General features: G+C 51.2%; 1 protein-coding gene across 1 annotated transcript in view; it reads left to right on the top strand.

Annotated features, from left to right (window-relative positions):
- Positions 1 to 17,303, top strand: part of PLB1 (phospholipase B1) — a 120,827-nt gene that overhangs the window by 35,725 nt on the left and 67,799 nt on the right. The window contains exons 10-17 of the mRNA XM_044261845.1: positions 1,296 to 1,358; positions 2,129 to 2,208; positions 2,520 to 2,595; positions 4,040 to 4,135; positions 4,961 to 5,017; positions 10,918 to 10,989; positions 11,776 to 11,850; positions 13,843 to 13,906. Coding sequence (XP_044117780.1) covers positions 1,296 to 1,358; positions 2,129 to 2,208; positions 2,520 to 2,595; positions 4,040 to 4,135; positions 4,961 to 5,017; positions 10,918 to 10,989; positions 11,776 to 11,850; positions 13,843 to 13,906 — 583 coding nt within the window. The remainder of the gene's footprint in view (positions 1 to 1,295; positions 1,359 to 2,128; positions 2,209 to 2,519; positions 2,596 to 4,039; positions 4,136 to 4,960; positions 5,018 to 10,917; positions 10,990 to 11,775; positions 11,851 to 13,842; positions 13,907 to 17,303) is intronic.

Genomic DNA, 17,303 nt, shown 5'->3' with positions numbered 1-17,303 from the left:
TTACGCACTATTCACTTTTATTTTTAGTTGGACAAACACTGCACACATTCTTCTGCCTTTAAAAAAACTGAAACATTCAAGTCCAAGCTGGTGGCAAATATCCTTTTGCCACCACCTCGACTAAGGAGTTTCTACAGCAGGGCTTGCCGTCAGGGTCAAACCAGGCAGGGATGCCCCAGGGTCCCTAGGAAAGACGGAGGTCCCGAGTGTGGAAAAGATGGGCAGCAAGGACCTTTCTAGGCAGAGTTCCCAAGACTTCTCCGAAGGGAAAGTGCACTGCTCCATGTCATGTTCAGGGAGACGCTCACTTAGCCTGCAGGGAGCAGACAAAATCTTGCTGGCTGTGGCAACAGAGCAGGCTGAAGGGCCTTGACAGGACACCTTTGCATCAAAGCAGGGAGGCAGGAGTGGGAGCTGCCCTTCAGGGCTCCTCCAGCCCTAGTGATTGACAGCTGTCTCCAGAGTGCCTGCCTGTGTCCCCCCAGGAGACAGAGAGGGAACTCGGCCCCCCATGTCTTCCTGTCTGAACCAAGACGCCTCAGGCGACAGCTGATTTGCAGGCTGCTTAGGAGTTTGCCTTGTTGTAGAATTTATTAATTTATTATTAGTTTCTTTCTTTCTTCTTCTTCTTTTTTTTTTTTTACCCTGAAAAGGTAAACTAGGGTGATTTTTGAAGTCCTCTCCTTTGTTTATTTATTTTCATGACCAACAAAGAATTGGAGGGGGAAGAGGTGTTTTTAAATACTCAGAAACAGGGGCTGGCTAGGATTCTTTCCCTGAGCCCTTTTCTCCCTGGGGGCCCATGTGGCTGCAGGGGCAGGGGCGGGCGGCTCTGATAAAAGGGTCCCATGTAGAAGTTTTGAGACCCAGCTGGGTTCTAAAGTCCAGGGGTAAATTTGTTCCTTCTTTGGCCCTGATTTTCTTCAGAGAAAAGTGATTCCATCAGCCTTTGGGTGTAGTCTGGGGCCCCCTCCCTCCTTGTGAGCTTTAGAATGACCCTGACCTTGGTTTGCCCTTCCCTGGCAGGAAACTTCCCATTGGGAGAGTCTGGTTTTTCCTTAGTGAAAGTCAGAGAATGGACAAAAATCTGGGACCAGACTCACCTCCAAAGCCTAATGGAATCACTTTTCTCTGAAGAAAATCAGGTCCAAAGGGGGAACCCTTTGGAACTCCTGGATTTAAGGACTCTGATAGGATAGTGGGTGGGGAGAGAAAGGGACAGGCCAGCGGGAGCCTGCTCATCCTTGCCCCCACGTGCCCGTCCCCCTATGCTCAGCCCGTTTCTCCTCCCCCAGCAGAGGCATGTGGAGGGACGCCTGGACACTCTAGCTGGGGCTCTGGACTACCTGCACCAGGAGGTGAGACGTTCAGCCCGGCCCGGCCTGGAGACCGCAGGCCCTGAGCTGCCGTTCCTCGTGGACATCTTGGGCCGGGAGGAGGAAACTGCCCTTCCGAGGGTTGATGGGCCACGTGCCACTTTATTCCCAAGTGGCCTCCACTGAGATAGGGAAAATGGACTCGGGAGGGAAGCCAAGACCCAGGGGAAAAGCAGAGGCTGTGGAGGAGCCCATCTTCTCACCTTTTAAGGAAAACCGGTCGGGTATAGAGCTCTTGATAATCAAATATTTCTGAGCCAGCCTTCTGGGGAAGAAGAAGGGACAGAGCACAGTTCCTCCCTGGGGTCTCAGTGACCGTCCTCTTTCCTGAGGCCTCTAAGTCTAGGGCAGGGACAGCCCAAGACTGTTCCTTTTCTAAAGTGACCTTTATAAGCTCTGCAGTTCTGAGAACAAAGGGACCTCCCACCACACCCTTTGCTCCCCAGGGAGGCAGCATTTCAAATTAGTCCCACCGCCACGCCACCAACCAACGTCTTGCTCCCCTGTTGACAACCGGTGTGCTCCTGGGATGGGTGGTGAATGACGCCTTTCTTGAATGGCAGAGCTGGCCCTGCCTGCAGCTTTGGACAGACCCCAACCAAATGCCTCCCAGAGGACGTTTTTAACCAAGGAAAGTACCCCCAACTTGTTTGATCAGACACCAAAGAGTCTCCAACCCAGGGTTCCAGAGAAGCCCCTGGGCAGCCGTGGAGACCTTGCCGGGGCTCATCATTTCCCTCGTCCCCTCCTAGGTCCCCAAAGCATTCGTGAACCTGGTGGATCTCTCTGAGACTCTGCTGGTCTCTCACGAGGACCAAGGGACTCAGCTCAGGTAAAAAGGGAGGTGACATGAAACCAGCATCTGTTCATTGGTGGCTGTGTGTCAGCCGCAGTGTGGGACGCAGGCATCCGTCCTGTGGGGGTGACCCTTCCCTTTATTATCCTCCAACGTGTGCCTCCTTCCTTCTCCGGCACCTCTAAGACTTCCAACTTCTCCTTCCACACTCCTTAAGCAACTCCCAGGATGTCCCCTGTGCCCCCAGCCCCGTCCTTCCCCTGCCCCATTCGTCCTGCCCCATTCAGGCAGCCTGAATGGCCGACACGGCCCCCACGCTCTCATTTCTCGTTTGTTTTCACCGGCAGTCCCGCGGCAGAGCCCTGCAGAGACTCAGGGGAGACCTCGAAGCTTTCCAAGATGGTGACACAATGGTCCTATCAGGTGAGCCCTCCCTGGGAGGCTGGCTGTGGTTCCCCAGGGGCAGGTGGTCCTGGAAGAGAACAGAGATGGCAGGAACAAGGAGGGAGCAAGCTTCTTAATGTCCGACTTCTTCCACCGAACCCAGCACTGAGAGTCAGGGACCAAAGAGAGCTCTTCTGCATTCTCTTCCTAGCAATGCTCTGGTGTTCCCTTGTGTGAGGCGGGGACTGGTGGGGGTGAGGGTGGATGGTGGTACCTAAGGTCAAAGATCGAGAACTCTGCAGATTCATTCTGAAATGCTTTCGGTCCTTCTCACCGCCTGTATCATGCAGCGGTGGCTGGTGAGCTGGTTTGCCCAGGTGGGGCTTGCTTCCCAGACCGCAGCCCCTGACCAAGTCAGGATTCTGGAAGGTGAGCCATTCTAGCTTAGAGAAAGGATTCAAGGGAGCATGGAGGGCTCAGTGGACACCATCATCCCTGTCGGCAAACAGCTCACAGCACAGGTTCCTCCTGACCTGTGCTACCATGATGGTTTTGATTTAAGAAGCAAGTCCCACATGAAGCTGCTTATGGCTCTTCTCACTTGGGAAATGACATGTTTGGGTTTTGTTTGTTTGTTTGTTTTTTATACATAAACACATACATATTTGCACTTTCTTTTTTTTTAAAATTAACATATAATGTATTATTAGCCCCAGGGGCACAGGTCTGTGACTCGTCAGGCTGACACACTTCACAGCACTCACCATAGCACATACCCTCCCCAGTGTCCATAACCCAACCACCCTCCCCCTATCCCTCTCCCCCCAGCAACCCTCAGTTTGTTTTCTGAGATTAAGAGTCTCTTATGGTTTGCCTCCCTCCCCGGTCTCATCTTGTTTCATTTTTTCCCTCCCTTCCCTCCATGAGCACCCACACCCCGGTCCTGCCTCTCAAATTCTTCATATCAGAGAGGTCCCATGATAACTGTCTTTCTCTGATCGACGTATTTTGCTCAGCATAATACCCTCTAGTTCCATCCATGTCCTTGCAAATGGCAAGATTTCAGGGGTTTTTTGATGGCTGCATAGTATTCCATTGCGTATATATACCCCATCTTCTTTATCTGGAAATGACGTCTTTGGAGTGGCAACTAGCACCCCCCTTGACAGAACCCAGCCCTGGAGGAGAGCACGGGGCCTTAGCACGAGCCGGCCTGGCGTGTACTTCTCGAGCTCCCAAAGAATCTATTTCAGGTCCATCTCACGTATCGCTTGTTGCTGGGGCTTCAGAGGAAAATGAAAACCTGGTTTAGTTCATCAGAGGGTCCCAAGAGACGAGGGGGTGCGCCCGAATAGCGTTTAATTCTGAACAGCGCAGATTGGTGATCTGGGCCTCGGGGCCGCTCAGAGCTCCCTGATCAGAGGACGGGGCGGACTGGGTCTTGCTCAGGCTCTGGGTGCCACCTCCCCGCTCCCTTCTTCAGGACAGCTGGGACCGTCTCCTGGCCACCAGCAAGTACAACATGCAGGAGTTCTTCGTGGTAGTTTTCCAGCCTGCCTTCTATGAGACTCCACCTTCGGTGAGTGAGGGCTGCCGCCAGGAGCGGGGACCAAGCCTCCCCCACCCCCCGTCACCGTCCCCTCCACAGGAGCCCCAGACCGGCAGGGCTTCCACAAGCCCAGCGCACGCAGTGTTGGGAGAGAAGGGTTGTGCTACTCTCTTATACTTTCTTGACACTGTCCCCCACAGGCTTGGGTAGCCCCAGGACATGGTCTCCTAGATGCACAGCAGCCCAAAGGTAGAGCCTCTCTCTCCCTGGGAGGGACAGTGCTTGGATTGCCCCTGTTCACCCTCTAGTCACTGGGTGAATGCCTCTTGCCCCACCGGGGCTGCCCAGACCCACGAGCACTTTGGTGCTCCCCATATGCCCCATATGCTCCCCAAGTTCTCTCAGAGGATGTAGCACTGGGCATCTGGGATGGTCCCTCCCTTCAGGCTCCGATCCTGCCTGTTGGAGTCCTGGTGTCCCCTCTAGGACCCCCAGGATGTTCCGATAGTGGTTGAAAGGAGGAGGAAGAATATTAGCTCCCATCCTCCCCACCCCCACTCAGACCAGCCCTGAGCCCCCTCCCCGTCACCCGCTCCTTCTGTTTTGCTCAGTATGTACACACTTCTGACAACAAAGGGCAGCCAGACATCTGACCTCCCCCTGCGGGCCCCCACCTCTGAGCCCTGTCCCCAGATAGGGTCCTGGAAGTACGCACCACTTTAGGTGGGGTTGGGACTGAAGGAGAATCTGGGCAGGTGAAGGCCACCCTGTCTCTGCCAGGGAGAGCTTCAAGGTGCACATCAGGTCACCCCATCCTTAGGGGAGCACAGGGGTTCTCATCTGGTTCTCTTTCAGGGGAAGCGATCACTCCAGGACCCCAGCACACTCGCCTTGAATCTCTGGAACAGCATGGTGAGTAACTAGGAGTCCTGGGGGGCCACTGTGCCAGCTGGGGGGTTGGCACACAGGAAGAGAGGCGGGACCTCCACCACCACACCCACTGTGCCCACTGCTCTGATGGAGGGGCTGCAGGGTGCCCGCAGGACAATGATTCGGGGCCACCAGGGGCCCTTTCCATACCCGGTGACAGCCCAGCTCTGATCTCCTGGGGGAGGTCACCTTATCTCAGCTCTGGGCCACCGCATTCCTGTTCTTCCCAGAGGCAGGGTGTCTCCTCCGAGTCCCCGCAGTGATGTCAGTTGGAGTGAAGCACTGGGGATCAGGTTCACTTAACATTTCCACAATCGTGTGCCTCAGAGGCCAAGGGCCGTGCCCATGATCAGCACAGACTTGGAATGACAGAGACCTGGGTTCAAGTCCTAATTCCCCTCCTCATTAGTTGTGTGAATGTAAGTCCTCAGCATTCCTTCTGCAAACTCCTGATCATGACCCCTGACCCGGCCCTCAGTGAGTACTCCCCACGTGTGGGCCCTTCTTACTATACCTATGACAGGCTTTCCCTAGACTATGGGGGTCCCCCAGGGCCAGCTGGGATCAGTCTGTGGATGGGACAGAACATCAAAACCGAACATTTCCGGGACACTGGACAGAGACCTGATTTTGTCATTTTTCCTCCCGTCCAGATTTTTAGAATTCCAGTGATAGAAACTTGGTTTTCTTCCTCCTTGGTTCAAAAAAATTCATCTCCTCAGCTAATGCGCTGGGCTGAGAATTATGAGCAGCAGCAGTCAGCACACGTTAGTCAGGAACAAGAGGCACAGGCAGGGTCCCCAGATGGCCCGTGGCAATGGGTTCATACCATCCCTTGGAGAAGACAGGGATTCATTTTTTGATTTCTTTGAACAAGAACCCTCTCGTGGGTCTGACCCTTGGGTAGGCTATTTCCTCAGAAAACCACTCTGCTGCTGGGATGGTCAGAGAAAAGGAATGTGGCCCTTCCTATAGGGGCTGGCCTCCCTCTGCCCTCTTTCCTGAATGGGGGGGATAGAAGGGCTGATTGCAGTTCAGCCAAACCTCTCTCTTCCTCCTTCTATGTCCTCTTTCTTCCAAGCAGTGGAAAGGTCTCTACAACGTGCCCTGCCCTGTGCTGGGTCCGAGGAGGATAACAGAAGACAAGCAAAATGGCCTCTGCCCTCGTTGAACCCAGGGTGTGGCTGGAGGGGTCAGACAACCCAGAAGGACAAGAGTAAACTTGAACTCAGTGGGCAGCGATGTGCTAGACCATGCACCCAAAAATGCTGTGGGCGAGAGAGCCCCACAGGGATGGGATTCCAATTGGCTTGTAGGATGTGTTGGATGAGGTCAGCGTGGGCATCCCCAGGCACAGGACTTTCAGGAACAAAGAGCATGGAGAAAAGAAACAGCTAATGCATTAGCAAGAGGCGGTATGAGGGTGGTCTGCTGAGAGAGGAAACATGGGGATCAAGAGCCCTGGGGACAAATGAAGACCCTCAAATGCCAGAGAGAGCAGATCCAGGGAAAAGGCTCCTCTCCCTCCCCCTCCCACCCCCCACCCTTCTACACTTCCCTCTCCCCTCTAGCCCTCCATCTTGCTGTCGATCGTCATGGGTGACAATGGCCTCAGTGATATAATGAACCGCCGTGACGGAGGGCGAGCTCTGACCTTCACATTCACCATGGTGCCCTATGGCCCACTTGAGCGTGAGAACTAGGACAGCCTGAGCAGGCACACAGATGGGAACGAAAAGGTTCACACTCAAGGCCAAAGGGCTAGGACACAGTAGGTGTCCCCAGGGCTCAAAGGAGGAGGAGGAGGCAGCTTTCCTGGGTGGGCTGTTACCCCCACAGTCTCCAGACCCATCTAACCAACCTCCCGTCATTTCCCGGTGAGAGCTCATGAGATCCCTGCTGCTGGGCCCTGGGAGATGGAGGGCTTCCCCGGTGTGTCTGTCCGCTGGGTTCCTGTGGGGGAAAGGCAGACCATCCAGGGCTCCCAGAGAGGACACAGCAGCTAGAGTGCATGGGCCGCTCCTGCAAGCAGGGCTTAGTCTATAAGAAATGGTGAGCACAAAGCGTTCTGGGTAAAGAGCCAGCAAAACCGAGTTCTGGTCCCAGCCATGTTTTGGGCTATTGCTTGGGCTGTGTGGTCTTTCGGGGCCTCCATTTTCTCGACTGCACCAAGGGAGTGTAATGTCCCTCAGGCAGCCTCAGAGGGCCATGGCAAAATACATGAGTGGTTCCCCCTTGGGTTCCCTCTTGTGTCTTCCTAGGGACACGAGGAGGGCAAGGAGTGTGTCTGCCTCTACCTCCCTGAGTCTCTGCTGGGTTGGGCTCCACTGAGACCACTGAGATGAAAGTGAGCTATGTCCCTCCAAGCCCACGTTCACATTCACAGACAGCCCTGAATGAGGGCCCCCCCTCCATGGGGAGCACAGAGGGGCCACAGGGGCTCAGGCCCCCAGGACACCACAGAGGGGACAGCTGTGTGGGCTACACCCATATCTGCTCCCCCCAGCCGAGCCCCAGCAGACATGTAAGCTGTGCGGGCCAGCAGAGGAAAGGACCACACGCCTGCAGGAGAGGGGGTGCACAGGTCTGCCCCTGAAACACCCCTGGGACTGCCCCAGCCTGACACACCCACAGACGGAAGCTGGGCTCCTGGCACAAAGCTTCAGGATTCTGTGTAGGAGACATCATTCATTCCCTTGACCCTTCCTGTCACCGCCTCAATAATTTCTGATAATTCTTATGCAATGCTAGTTCTGAAGAAACCCACGCTTGGGGAACTCGATTCCCAGATCCTTCCAGCAATCACAGACACCCCCCCCACCACCACACACACTGTACTCCAAGCCCCATGCGAGGCACTGGAGATGTGGGGCCGGGTGAGAACCCTCAGGAGTTCTCCTGGGAGAGAATGTCTAAGGTCATCCCTCCCACATTCCGGTTAGTTCCTGTGTGGCAGGGAGGCCATGGGGAGGGAAGGTGGGTGATTCCAGGACTGAGAAGCAGAGTGAGAGCACAGAGAGCAGCCCCTGCCGGTGCCTGGGGCGGACATGCACTTGTGCAGGGCACAGAGCGGGGGGGGGGGGCAGTGGGAGGGGACTTTTGGATGGGCCACGTCATTCTCCATGATCTCTGAGCACTGCGGAGGGTAGAGGGTCCGAGCCCACGTGAAGGGCATTGGAGGAGCGGAAGGATGTAGGAGACTAATCAAGAGATTTTAGGGAAAGACTCTTAAAGGAAAATATTGAATCAATCCTCTGAATTTCCATTTGAAGGATCTTTTAAAAAAAAGGGGGGGGGGGCTCTGCTATGTCCATTACACCAGAATTAGTAAGATGTGATTAAGTTCTTGGAAGATGGGAGACGAGAAGAAGGCAGGCCACGGCACACTCCCTTGCAGAGCACAGCCTTGAACATTCCAGGTAGGACCTCCTATTTCTAGGTGTGTCCACCTTCAGAATAAAACTGAAAGAAGATGGGAACCCCAGTTCCTTCTTCAGCCTTTGAGCTAAAGGGTTGCCACTCCTTTTCCAAAAGGTTAAGCTAATTACTCTCTCTTATCTGACTTTGTCCATTTGGGTGAAGAGCTAATCCGAAGAAGAGTAAAGGTCTCTCCTCGTTTCTTGTTTATGGGGCACAGATGCTGGGATAAAATATTGCTGAAGAATCTAAAATCTTCATGGAGGATGGCAGAGCCCATGCCTGAGCCAGACCAGGCACTCCATCTGGTAGCCTCTGGCCTTTTGTGTCCTTTGTCAAGTCACTGGAAGGGAGATGAGGGACAAAGAGCCTATTACCTGTGGGCAGAAGGGCTGACAGGAAACATGAGTTTCCCAAATGGCAGAATAGCTGGTCCAAGAGGAAATCTGTGTTCTCTCAAACCTACCTCCTCCTTCAAGTGTTCACGTATGTGTGTGATGACCATTTAAAGAGAACAAAAGGAACTTGAGGGGTGCCTGGGTGGCTCAGTTGGTTGAGTGGCTGATTCTCGATTTCAACTCAGGTCATGATCTCAGGGTCCTGGGATCAAGCCCTTCGTTGGGCTCCAAGCTCAGTCGGGGGTCTGCTTAAGGATCTCCCACACCCTTTCTCCTACTAGTGCATGGTCTCTCTCTCTCTCTAAAATAGATCTTTAATAAAAAAACTAAAATAAAAAAGGAACTTAAAAAAAAAAAGCCTGGGGCACCTGGGTGGCTCAGTGGGTTAAAGCCTCTGCCTTCCGCTCAGGTCATGGTCTCAGGGTCCTAGGATCAAGCTCCTCATTGGGCTCAGTAGGGAGCCTGCTTCCTCCTCTCTCTCTCTCTCTCTGCCTGCCCGTCTGCCTACTTGTGATCTCTGTCAAATAAATAAATAAAATCTTAAAAAAAAAAAAAAAAAACATGGGGCATCTGGGTGGCTCAGTCAGTTAAGTATCCGACTCTGTATTTTGGCTCAGGTCATGACCTCAGGGTCCTGGGATCAAGCCCCGTGTCAGACTCTGTGCTCAGCAGAGTCTGCTAGAGATTCTCTGTCTCTCTTTCTCTCCACCCCTCCCCCTCCCCCTCTCCCCCTCTTTTTCTCCCTCTCTCTCTCACCCTCTCTTTTTCAAAAAGCAAGCCCTCTCTCCACTGTCCCCACTGAATTCTTTAAAAAAATTTTTTTTGTTATGTTCTGTTAGTCACCATACAGGACATCATTAGTTTTTGATGTAGTGTTCCATGATTCATTGTCCTCATGTAATACCCAGGGCTCCATGAAATCCGTGCCCTCCTTAATACCCATCACCAGGCTCACCCAACCCCCCGCCCTCCTCCCCTCTAAAACCCTCAGTTTGTTTATCAGAGTCCATAGTCTCTCATGGTTCGTCTCCCTCTCTGATCCCCCCCTTCATTTTTCCCTTCCTTCTCCTAATGTCCTCCATGCTATGCCTTAAGTTTCACATGTAAGTGAAACCGTATGATAATTGACTTTCTCTGTTTGACTTATTTCACTCAGCATAATCTCCTCCAGTCCCATCCAAGCTGATGGAAAAGTTGAGTATTCATCCTTTCTGATGGCGGAGTCATCTCCCCACTGAATCCTTCCGCTGCCTTCCTTTTCCCATCTGCCTCTCAATGCTTGAACCTGAGTGTATCATGTGCTGCGCCCCCTGCTGGCGCACCAGGCACGTTGGTCTGTGTTCCATGGGCTTCGGTAATCAAGCAGTTGCCTAGATCAGCCCTGAGCCCACCATCACTCATTCCAGAACCTCTGGACATTCAAGTTGCTTGGGAGTGGAGGGCTGTGCTGTGCCTCATGTCTGTGTCTCTGGGTCCCGGTTAAAGACATGGTACTTGAGGCAGAGCCCATAGCTGGCCTCACTCACAGCCACGAAAGCCGTCTTCAGGTAGCAGAGGCTTTCCTTCCCTACTGGATGTGGGGGTTCATGAACATAAAGGGAGGGGGAGCCCTGGGGAGAGGTTGCAGGCCTTACACATAAGCCAAGTGTTTGGCCTTCCTTCCCATTCCTGCTCTTCCCTCTGAGGGAAGTTTCATCAGTGATGGTGTCCCCGTCCCAGCTCACTGTCTCTGGCATTCTGTGTCTCCTTCTGGAACATCAGGAGGAGGGGGCTAGGAATCACTGACTTCTCTCCTCTGGGCGCTTCAGCAGGAGCGTGCACTGGGATCTCCTGGAGGGCTTGTTAAAACGCACAGAGCTGAACTGTAGCCCAAAGTTTCTGACTTCTGTAGGTCTGGGATGGGGCTGGAGATTTGCATTTCTAACGTGTCCCTAGGTGATGCCAGTGCTGCCAGAGGGTCCAGGTCATGCTCAGAGAAGTGCTGGGCAAGTGAGCCTGTCAGTGCTACCCCAGGAGGCGGCCCCTTATGCAAGACTTCTCTGTTCTAAAGATCACCTCCTTTTCCAGATGAAGCCCGTGGGACAGAAGAATGAGCCATTCGGTGCAAGAGAGAGAAGGCCAGTGACCTGTCCCTCTCGGGTAGGTCAGAACTGGGGTGGGGGGGAATCCCTGGCTGAGTTGGGGCGAGAGATAGGGCCACGAAGAAGTGGGTTTTTCTGTGGCAAGGGGTCTTCCCTGACTGAGACATGAGCCCCATTAGAGTTTTGGCTTGGCACTTCTAGGCTGGGCACAGCTTTGCGTACCAAATACACCTAAAGTTTACACCTGTGGGTCAGGGACTCGTGATGCCAGAACTGAGGCCCACACCTATGGAGGGCATAGGACCAAAGCCACGGCTTACCCAGTCCCGACTGTGAGGATGGGTGTCTTAAATAACATGCCTAAGATATAGCAGGTATAGAATTAATGCTACTGAATAAATGAATGAGAAAAGAAAAAAACTGAGCACAAATCAGAATTCCTTTTTATCATTTGATGCTAGTTAAATGTTGACTTGCTTGCTGCATTAGTTTTTATTACTAGGCTATAAGAGCTATATAATTCACCCGTTTCCCTCTTTGCTTTGGCTGCCAGGAAGCTTACAATTAAGTTCTCTTTTTGTGGAAATACATGTACTTTGGTAGCGTGAAGCTTGGGTAGCAAGAGATGCTGACAGTTGGAAACTGGAAACTTCAAAGTATTAATAAGCTCCTTCAGAGAACTAATGAGCAGAGAAGAAAAGCCAGAGGATGGCTTTGACATCATTTCAAGGGGGGTATGAAATTTTTTCAAATTGGCCAAAGGCATGGCTGGCTGACACAGCCGTGATGAAGGAACCATAATGATTTCCAGGTCATGGTTACAATATATCCCCTTTCTCTGCAGGAGAATCCCTATCTGTTCACCTACAAGAACAGCAAGTACCTGCCCAGGCTGTCAAAATCTCAAGAGAAGCATGAGGTAGGCTGAGGTTTTCTGTGACTGACAAACATGCAGATGACCCAGGGGCAGGACCCCTTGCTGCGTCCTTGGAACCTTCCCCATGGTCCTCTAGGTTCTGGAACCCCGTGAACAGGCTGGAAAGGGTGAAGGGTCAAGTGTGTGGCCACTCCACCCCCCTCCCCACCCCACTGGTCTGCGGGGTCCGCAGGAAGCTCTCCCTGAGGCTTCAGGGAGGCGTTGGGGCACAAATCTCTGGCAACAAGTCCTTTTAGACTCATCTGAGCCCTGAATCTGAGGAGAAAGTTAAGAAAAATGTGGAGAAGTGTGGTAAAGTCTGAAACCAGACGGCACGGAGACCCAAAGGCCTGCGAAGTTGGCGCACACCTGCGGAGGTCGCCTCACACTTACTCCTCTCACGGGGTGGCTGTCTCAGGAGTCTCTCTGATAGTTCCTGTCAAGATTCGATAGGGCAGCCGGCGAGCCTCTGAGGAGCCAGGAAAGACTTGAAGGCCGACGTGCTCATTCATTGTCAGAGGACTGGGGGCCAATATGAGCTGAGACCAGTTTAGTACTTGTGCCTCCCCGTCTCCCTGTTGTGTAAAAGAGGGTGAGACCTACTCCAGGCAGCACAGGCAGAGCTGACCCACCACAGAGCCTGAGAGATGGAATGCGAAAGACCCTTGATTTAGCAACATGTCCCACACTTTCTAACAAATGCCTCAGCCATGAGGAAACATCCCGGAGGCAGCGTGGTACCGTGAGGGGAGAAAACCGGCTGTGGGTTCAAATCCAGACTCTTCCACTTACTGGCTCTATGTCACTGGGCAAGGCACTTACCATCTCTGTGCCTTGGTGTTTTTTAAAATCTGTGAAATGATAGTCACAGCCCAATCTCATAGAGTTGTTAATCAATTATAATATGTTAGTAAGTGTAAAGCCCATCTGCTGGTATCTGGTATGCCCTGAGTTCTGTATGAGTGTTGCTATTATCATCATCTGATAAGGGGGAGCAATACATTTTCTCGGGATACATTTATTGAATACCTTCTGTGTACGCCTGGAATGCGGGGCCTCAGAGCAGGTGCCCAGTCACTAGTTGTCAAATGACAAAATGGGTGGGTGGATGGGGAAATAGCAGGTGTAAGAGAGAAAACCACAAATAAAATACATCACGTGTCACAAGGAACTCAGCCCAGTGGAACCAACCAGCAATTGTAGCATGGTGGAGTGAGTCCTATAATTAAAGTTTCCATGGGTATTCTGGAACACAGAGGAAGCAACCAACCAGAGAGGGTTGGCAAGGCTTCCCAAGGAGTACAAATGATCCCAGCCTTGAGGGATGACCAAGGGTGGAGACCAGGTGGATGGGAGTGTGGGAGCCCAGAGGGAGGGAAAGGTAAGGGGGGGATGGAGGTAGACTTGGGGAGAGGCACGGAGAGCATGAGAACTGAGCCAAGAGCTGATGGTTTAGAATGTCACATCCTCTTGGGATATGCTAAGGACGACGGACTTCATGCTAATGTCAGTGCAACAGAAATGTAGTTTTTTCAACCAACACATATTCATCGAGCATCTACTATACCCTGTTTGGGGCTGTAAGGATACAGTACATGAAACAGACAAAAATCCCTGCTCTCACTGAGAATGTGGGCAGGGGGGGTGACAGAGTTCCATTATGTTGGGAGAGAGAGCAGGCCATCTGTCTGGGCTCTGGGGCTGGGGAGGAAGCCCACGGGACCGAAGGCTATGGGTCCTGCAGTATTCCAGGAAGGAGTCACACAGGCCTGGGCACAGGCCTGGGTGGAGGGACTAGAGGAGAGGGGACAGGATGGGGAGCATTTAGGAAAGGGGTGTCAGGGGCACTCAGAGAGGCGTGTAGAAGGAGAGGGAGGATCTTAAGACATACCTAGGTTTCTCCATTGACTAGTGTTTTCCAAATAAAGGCCTTGCTTCTCATCGGATTTTCTACATCGCAAGATCCATTTCTCCTTCTCTGTGCTCTCATTGCAGGTGAGAGACGGGATGGAAATCACCTGCCCAGACAAGGACCCCTCCAACACAATTCCCACCTCAGGTACGGGGCTCTAGTCAAGTGGTTTTTAACCTCCGTGGAGGTCTGAAATCATTGACTTAGGGCTCTTTAGAGTCTTAGGGCTCTTTCCCTCCAGGTGAGGCAGCCTGAGAGTGATGGCTGTGTGCACATGGCCATGGTGGTCTTGGGGAAGTGAGGGGAGGCTGTGTGTTGGCCTACAGGACTCAAAACATCAGCCCAGGAACGTTCCCGCAATAGTGCAGCACGTTCCTGTGCTTGCTTGGTCCTAGAGGGTGATTCATCTGTTCACTGACTTGTTCACATGTTCATTCATTTATTTGATGATTGTTGAATGCCTCCTAGCTGACTTCCAAGGTAGGAAATCAGATTTGGGGATGTCACTGTGCCTAGCAGGATTCTTTCGGGGACATAGATCTTTGTAGTCTGTTCCCTTTTGCTGAGCACCAGAACAATGAGCTGTCAGCCTGACCCTTCCTGGATGTCTGAGCTCTCCACACACAAATTAAGTCATAGGACTAGCAAGCTAGTTAAAAATGCCTGTACCAAACCTTCAGTGTATAGCCACCTCTTGTTCTAAGTTGCAGAAGCTGGAATAGGTGAGAAGGCACTCGTGTGTACATCCATTCAGTCTTTAGAATTTTCCCTCCTTCCTACCTGGTGACGAGTCTTCCCTATTGGCTAGTTTGCTAGCAAAACTTTAACAGCAGAGACAAATTATTAGCTTCCAACATAGACCGTCCTATAGCCAGACCCCAAAGATGTACTTATATATGTACGGATGGATGTAGGCAGGAATAGGAAGGCAGAATTTGAACATTGCCATCACTATAGTCTTTATAGAGAAATGATATCCATCTCCTTTTTAATCTTATCATTCTGAGAGGATGAGCTATAAAGCATTTTGCAATCTGCCTAGATTATGTTCCTGTCATGTTGATGATAACCAACCCATCCTGTAGAACATATCTCAACATCAAAACCCAGATAAAAATGTGAACCTCTTCTTTATTCCCTGACCCCAGAGATTATTGTGTTCATTGGCACTTGAAGAGATATGCACAAGAAATCTTAAGACCTTGAGATTGAAGATACTCTGGTGATAGGGACCATCTGAATAAGCAAATGGATAGACTTCGGTCTCCTTGATCTAAGCAAGTGGGCATGGAACCAAAACGCTGGCTCGCTCCCGCTGGGGAGCCGCCCTCCTGAATGAGAGCAGGGCCTGCCCTTCTGAGTCCTGCCTGAAAGTCATTTAAGAAAATGGCCACAGCTAACTGGACAATAATGAAAAACACGTTTCATCACTGCACGTGATCTCTGATTAGACATTTTAGCCATCCTTGGGATTGCTGGGGTAGTTAAAAAGACTTGGCATGGGGCCACATCATTTGTTTTCCTTGATAATTGGCATATTTCTGGTAAGATCGTTCACTGCCCTGGAGATCATGTTTGCAATCTCATATTGAGATGGTAGACTCTGATGCGTACTTACGAGACCAGGCCATCCCATCTTTACACCTCCAATGACTCAGCACATACAGGAGGCCAGCGGATGTTCATGGAATTAATCTAAATGAGTATTTTTATTTTAGCACATCTACAGTTCTGAGTTGAAAAAGATCTTTCCAACTGACCAGATCTAAGTGCCTTCCATTAAGGCAGTTTTTCACTAAGATTCTATATAAAATAACTGTTGTGTTTCAGAGTTCTTTTCAAAAGCCTCCCTTGTCACTTCCTTCCCTAGTGTTTCTCTCCAACCACCCACAGATACCCCGAGCTAACCAAAAGTGATGTCTCAACATTGCGGACTGCCTTCATCAACAGGCCACAGTCCCAGCAACCTGGGGGCCTTACTCATTCCCTGTGGAACCCACAGGGGATGAACCCCTTCCACCAATCAATGAGGCTTTGGGATGAGATATATAAAGTTGATGTAATTTTTTATGACCAGTTGGTATTTGGCAGCTAGAGGAATCAATAAAAGCCACCCATTTTTCCTCCCAGTGGTGCATATGTGCATTTTGTGGAGGTCTATCTCCTGTGGGCTTTCTAACTTTGTACATCCTTGCGTCATTTGATTTTTTTTTAAAGATTTTATTTATTTATTTGACAGACAGAGATCACAAGTAGGCAGAGAGGCAGGCAGAGAGAGAGGAAGGGAAGCAGGCACCCTGCTGAGCAGAGAGCCCGATGCCCAGGACCCTGGGATCATGACCTGAACCAAAGGCAGAGGCTTTAACCCACTGAGTCACCCAGGCACCCCTTGCCTCATTTGATATTACCCCATGGCCTGCCCCTAGCGTAGTTGGGATGACTAAGAAAAATACATTGCGCCTTGCAGCTGACCTGAGGCTTTCCCAGGGAGAAAAAGAGTAGCCTTTTGCAAACAAAAGAGTTGCAATCAGGAGCCTGGAGTGGCTCTTGGCTCACTGCTGAAGTTGGCCATCTTGAAGTCAAGGGGCTAATTCCACGCAGAGGGAAAACTTCATAGGATTTGAAAATAGAGATCCACAAATAGAGATGCCACTGTCACCAACAGTACAAAGTCAGAACAGTTCATTTACATTCATTGAAGACATCAATTCCTTTCTAAGTCCTTGACGTTATTCATTGCACCCATTTGACTAAAACCAGCGATTCAAAAGCTGGTAGGAAAAATGCCCAAGTTATAGCACCGGCTGAGCGCTAAGGGTTTTGCTTTGCTGTGAGCCGAACGTGTAACATGCAACGTAGGCCCTGGAAATGTTTCTCTCATCACACCACCTGCTCATGGGTCTTGGGACTTAACCTGGGACTAGGAAGGAAGGAACAATGCCCCACAGGGATCGAGAGCCTGCTTGCCCTCCAGCGGGACCAGTTGGCTGAGCAAATCCAAAATCAGCTGAAGACACTTGGATGAGTAAGTATTTCCTCTCCCTGTAGTTTCCAACATTTAAAGCTTCGAGAGCTGCAAAGTCTCTGACACAGAGCCAGTAATTAAGCCTATAACTCAACTGAACGCATTTCTTGAGCTCCTGTGTGCAATGTGCATATTTCTTCAGATAACTGCACAGTGAAGCACTTCGAAGGCAGAAGCAAGGTTCTAACCTTGTCCCAGCACTTTACCACCATTGCAGGAGTCTTCACGTAGGTGTCTAAAATCAGAGAGCTGTGGGTTAGGCAGCCTGTAGCTAAAAATTAAGAGAAGGCTGGTTTTATCGGATGATGGCCCCGGGTGGTTTCAACTGTTGGGTTGTACAAGACAAAACTCCAAAGTGTCCAGTCTGTTCCCCATTCTATCATCTGCCATTTCCTCATTATTCAGGACATTCCATCATAGCTTGGATGGCCTTCTGATAAGAGGCCCCCTCTGTAGAAATCTTGATGAGTTATTGATGTATTTATCAGCTCTTTTCAGGGTGGTGGACAGTGTGTACCA

This window comes from Neovison vison, chromosome 8 (assembly GCF_020171115.1).
Source record: "Neovison vison isolate M4711 chromosome 8, ASM_NN_V1, whole genome shotgun sequence".
Taxonomy (NCBI): domain Eukaryota; kingdom Metazoa; phylum Chordata; class Mammalia; order Carnivora; family Mustelidae; genus Neogale; species Neogale vison.
The sequence above is the reverse complement of the archived record's forward strand: the minus strand, read 5'-3'. Positions and strand labels throughout refer to the sequence as shown.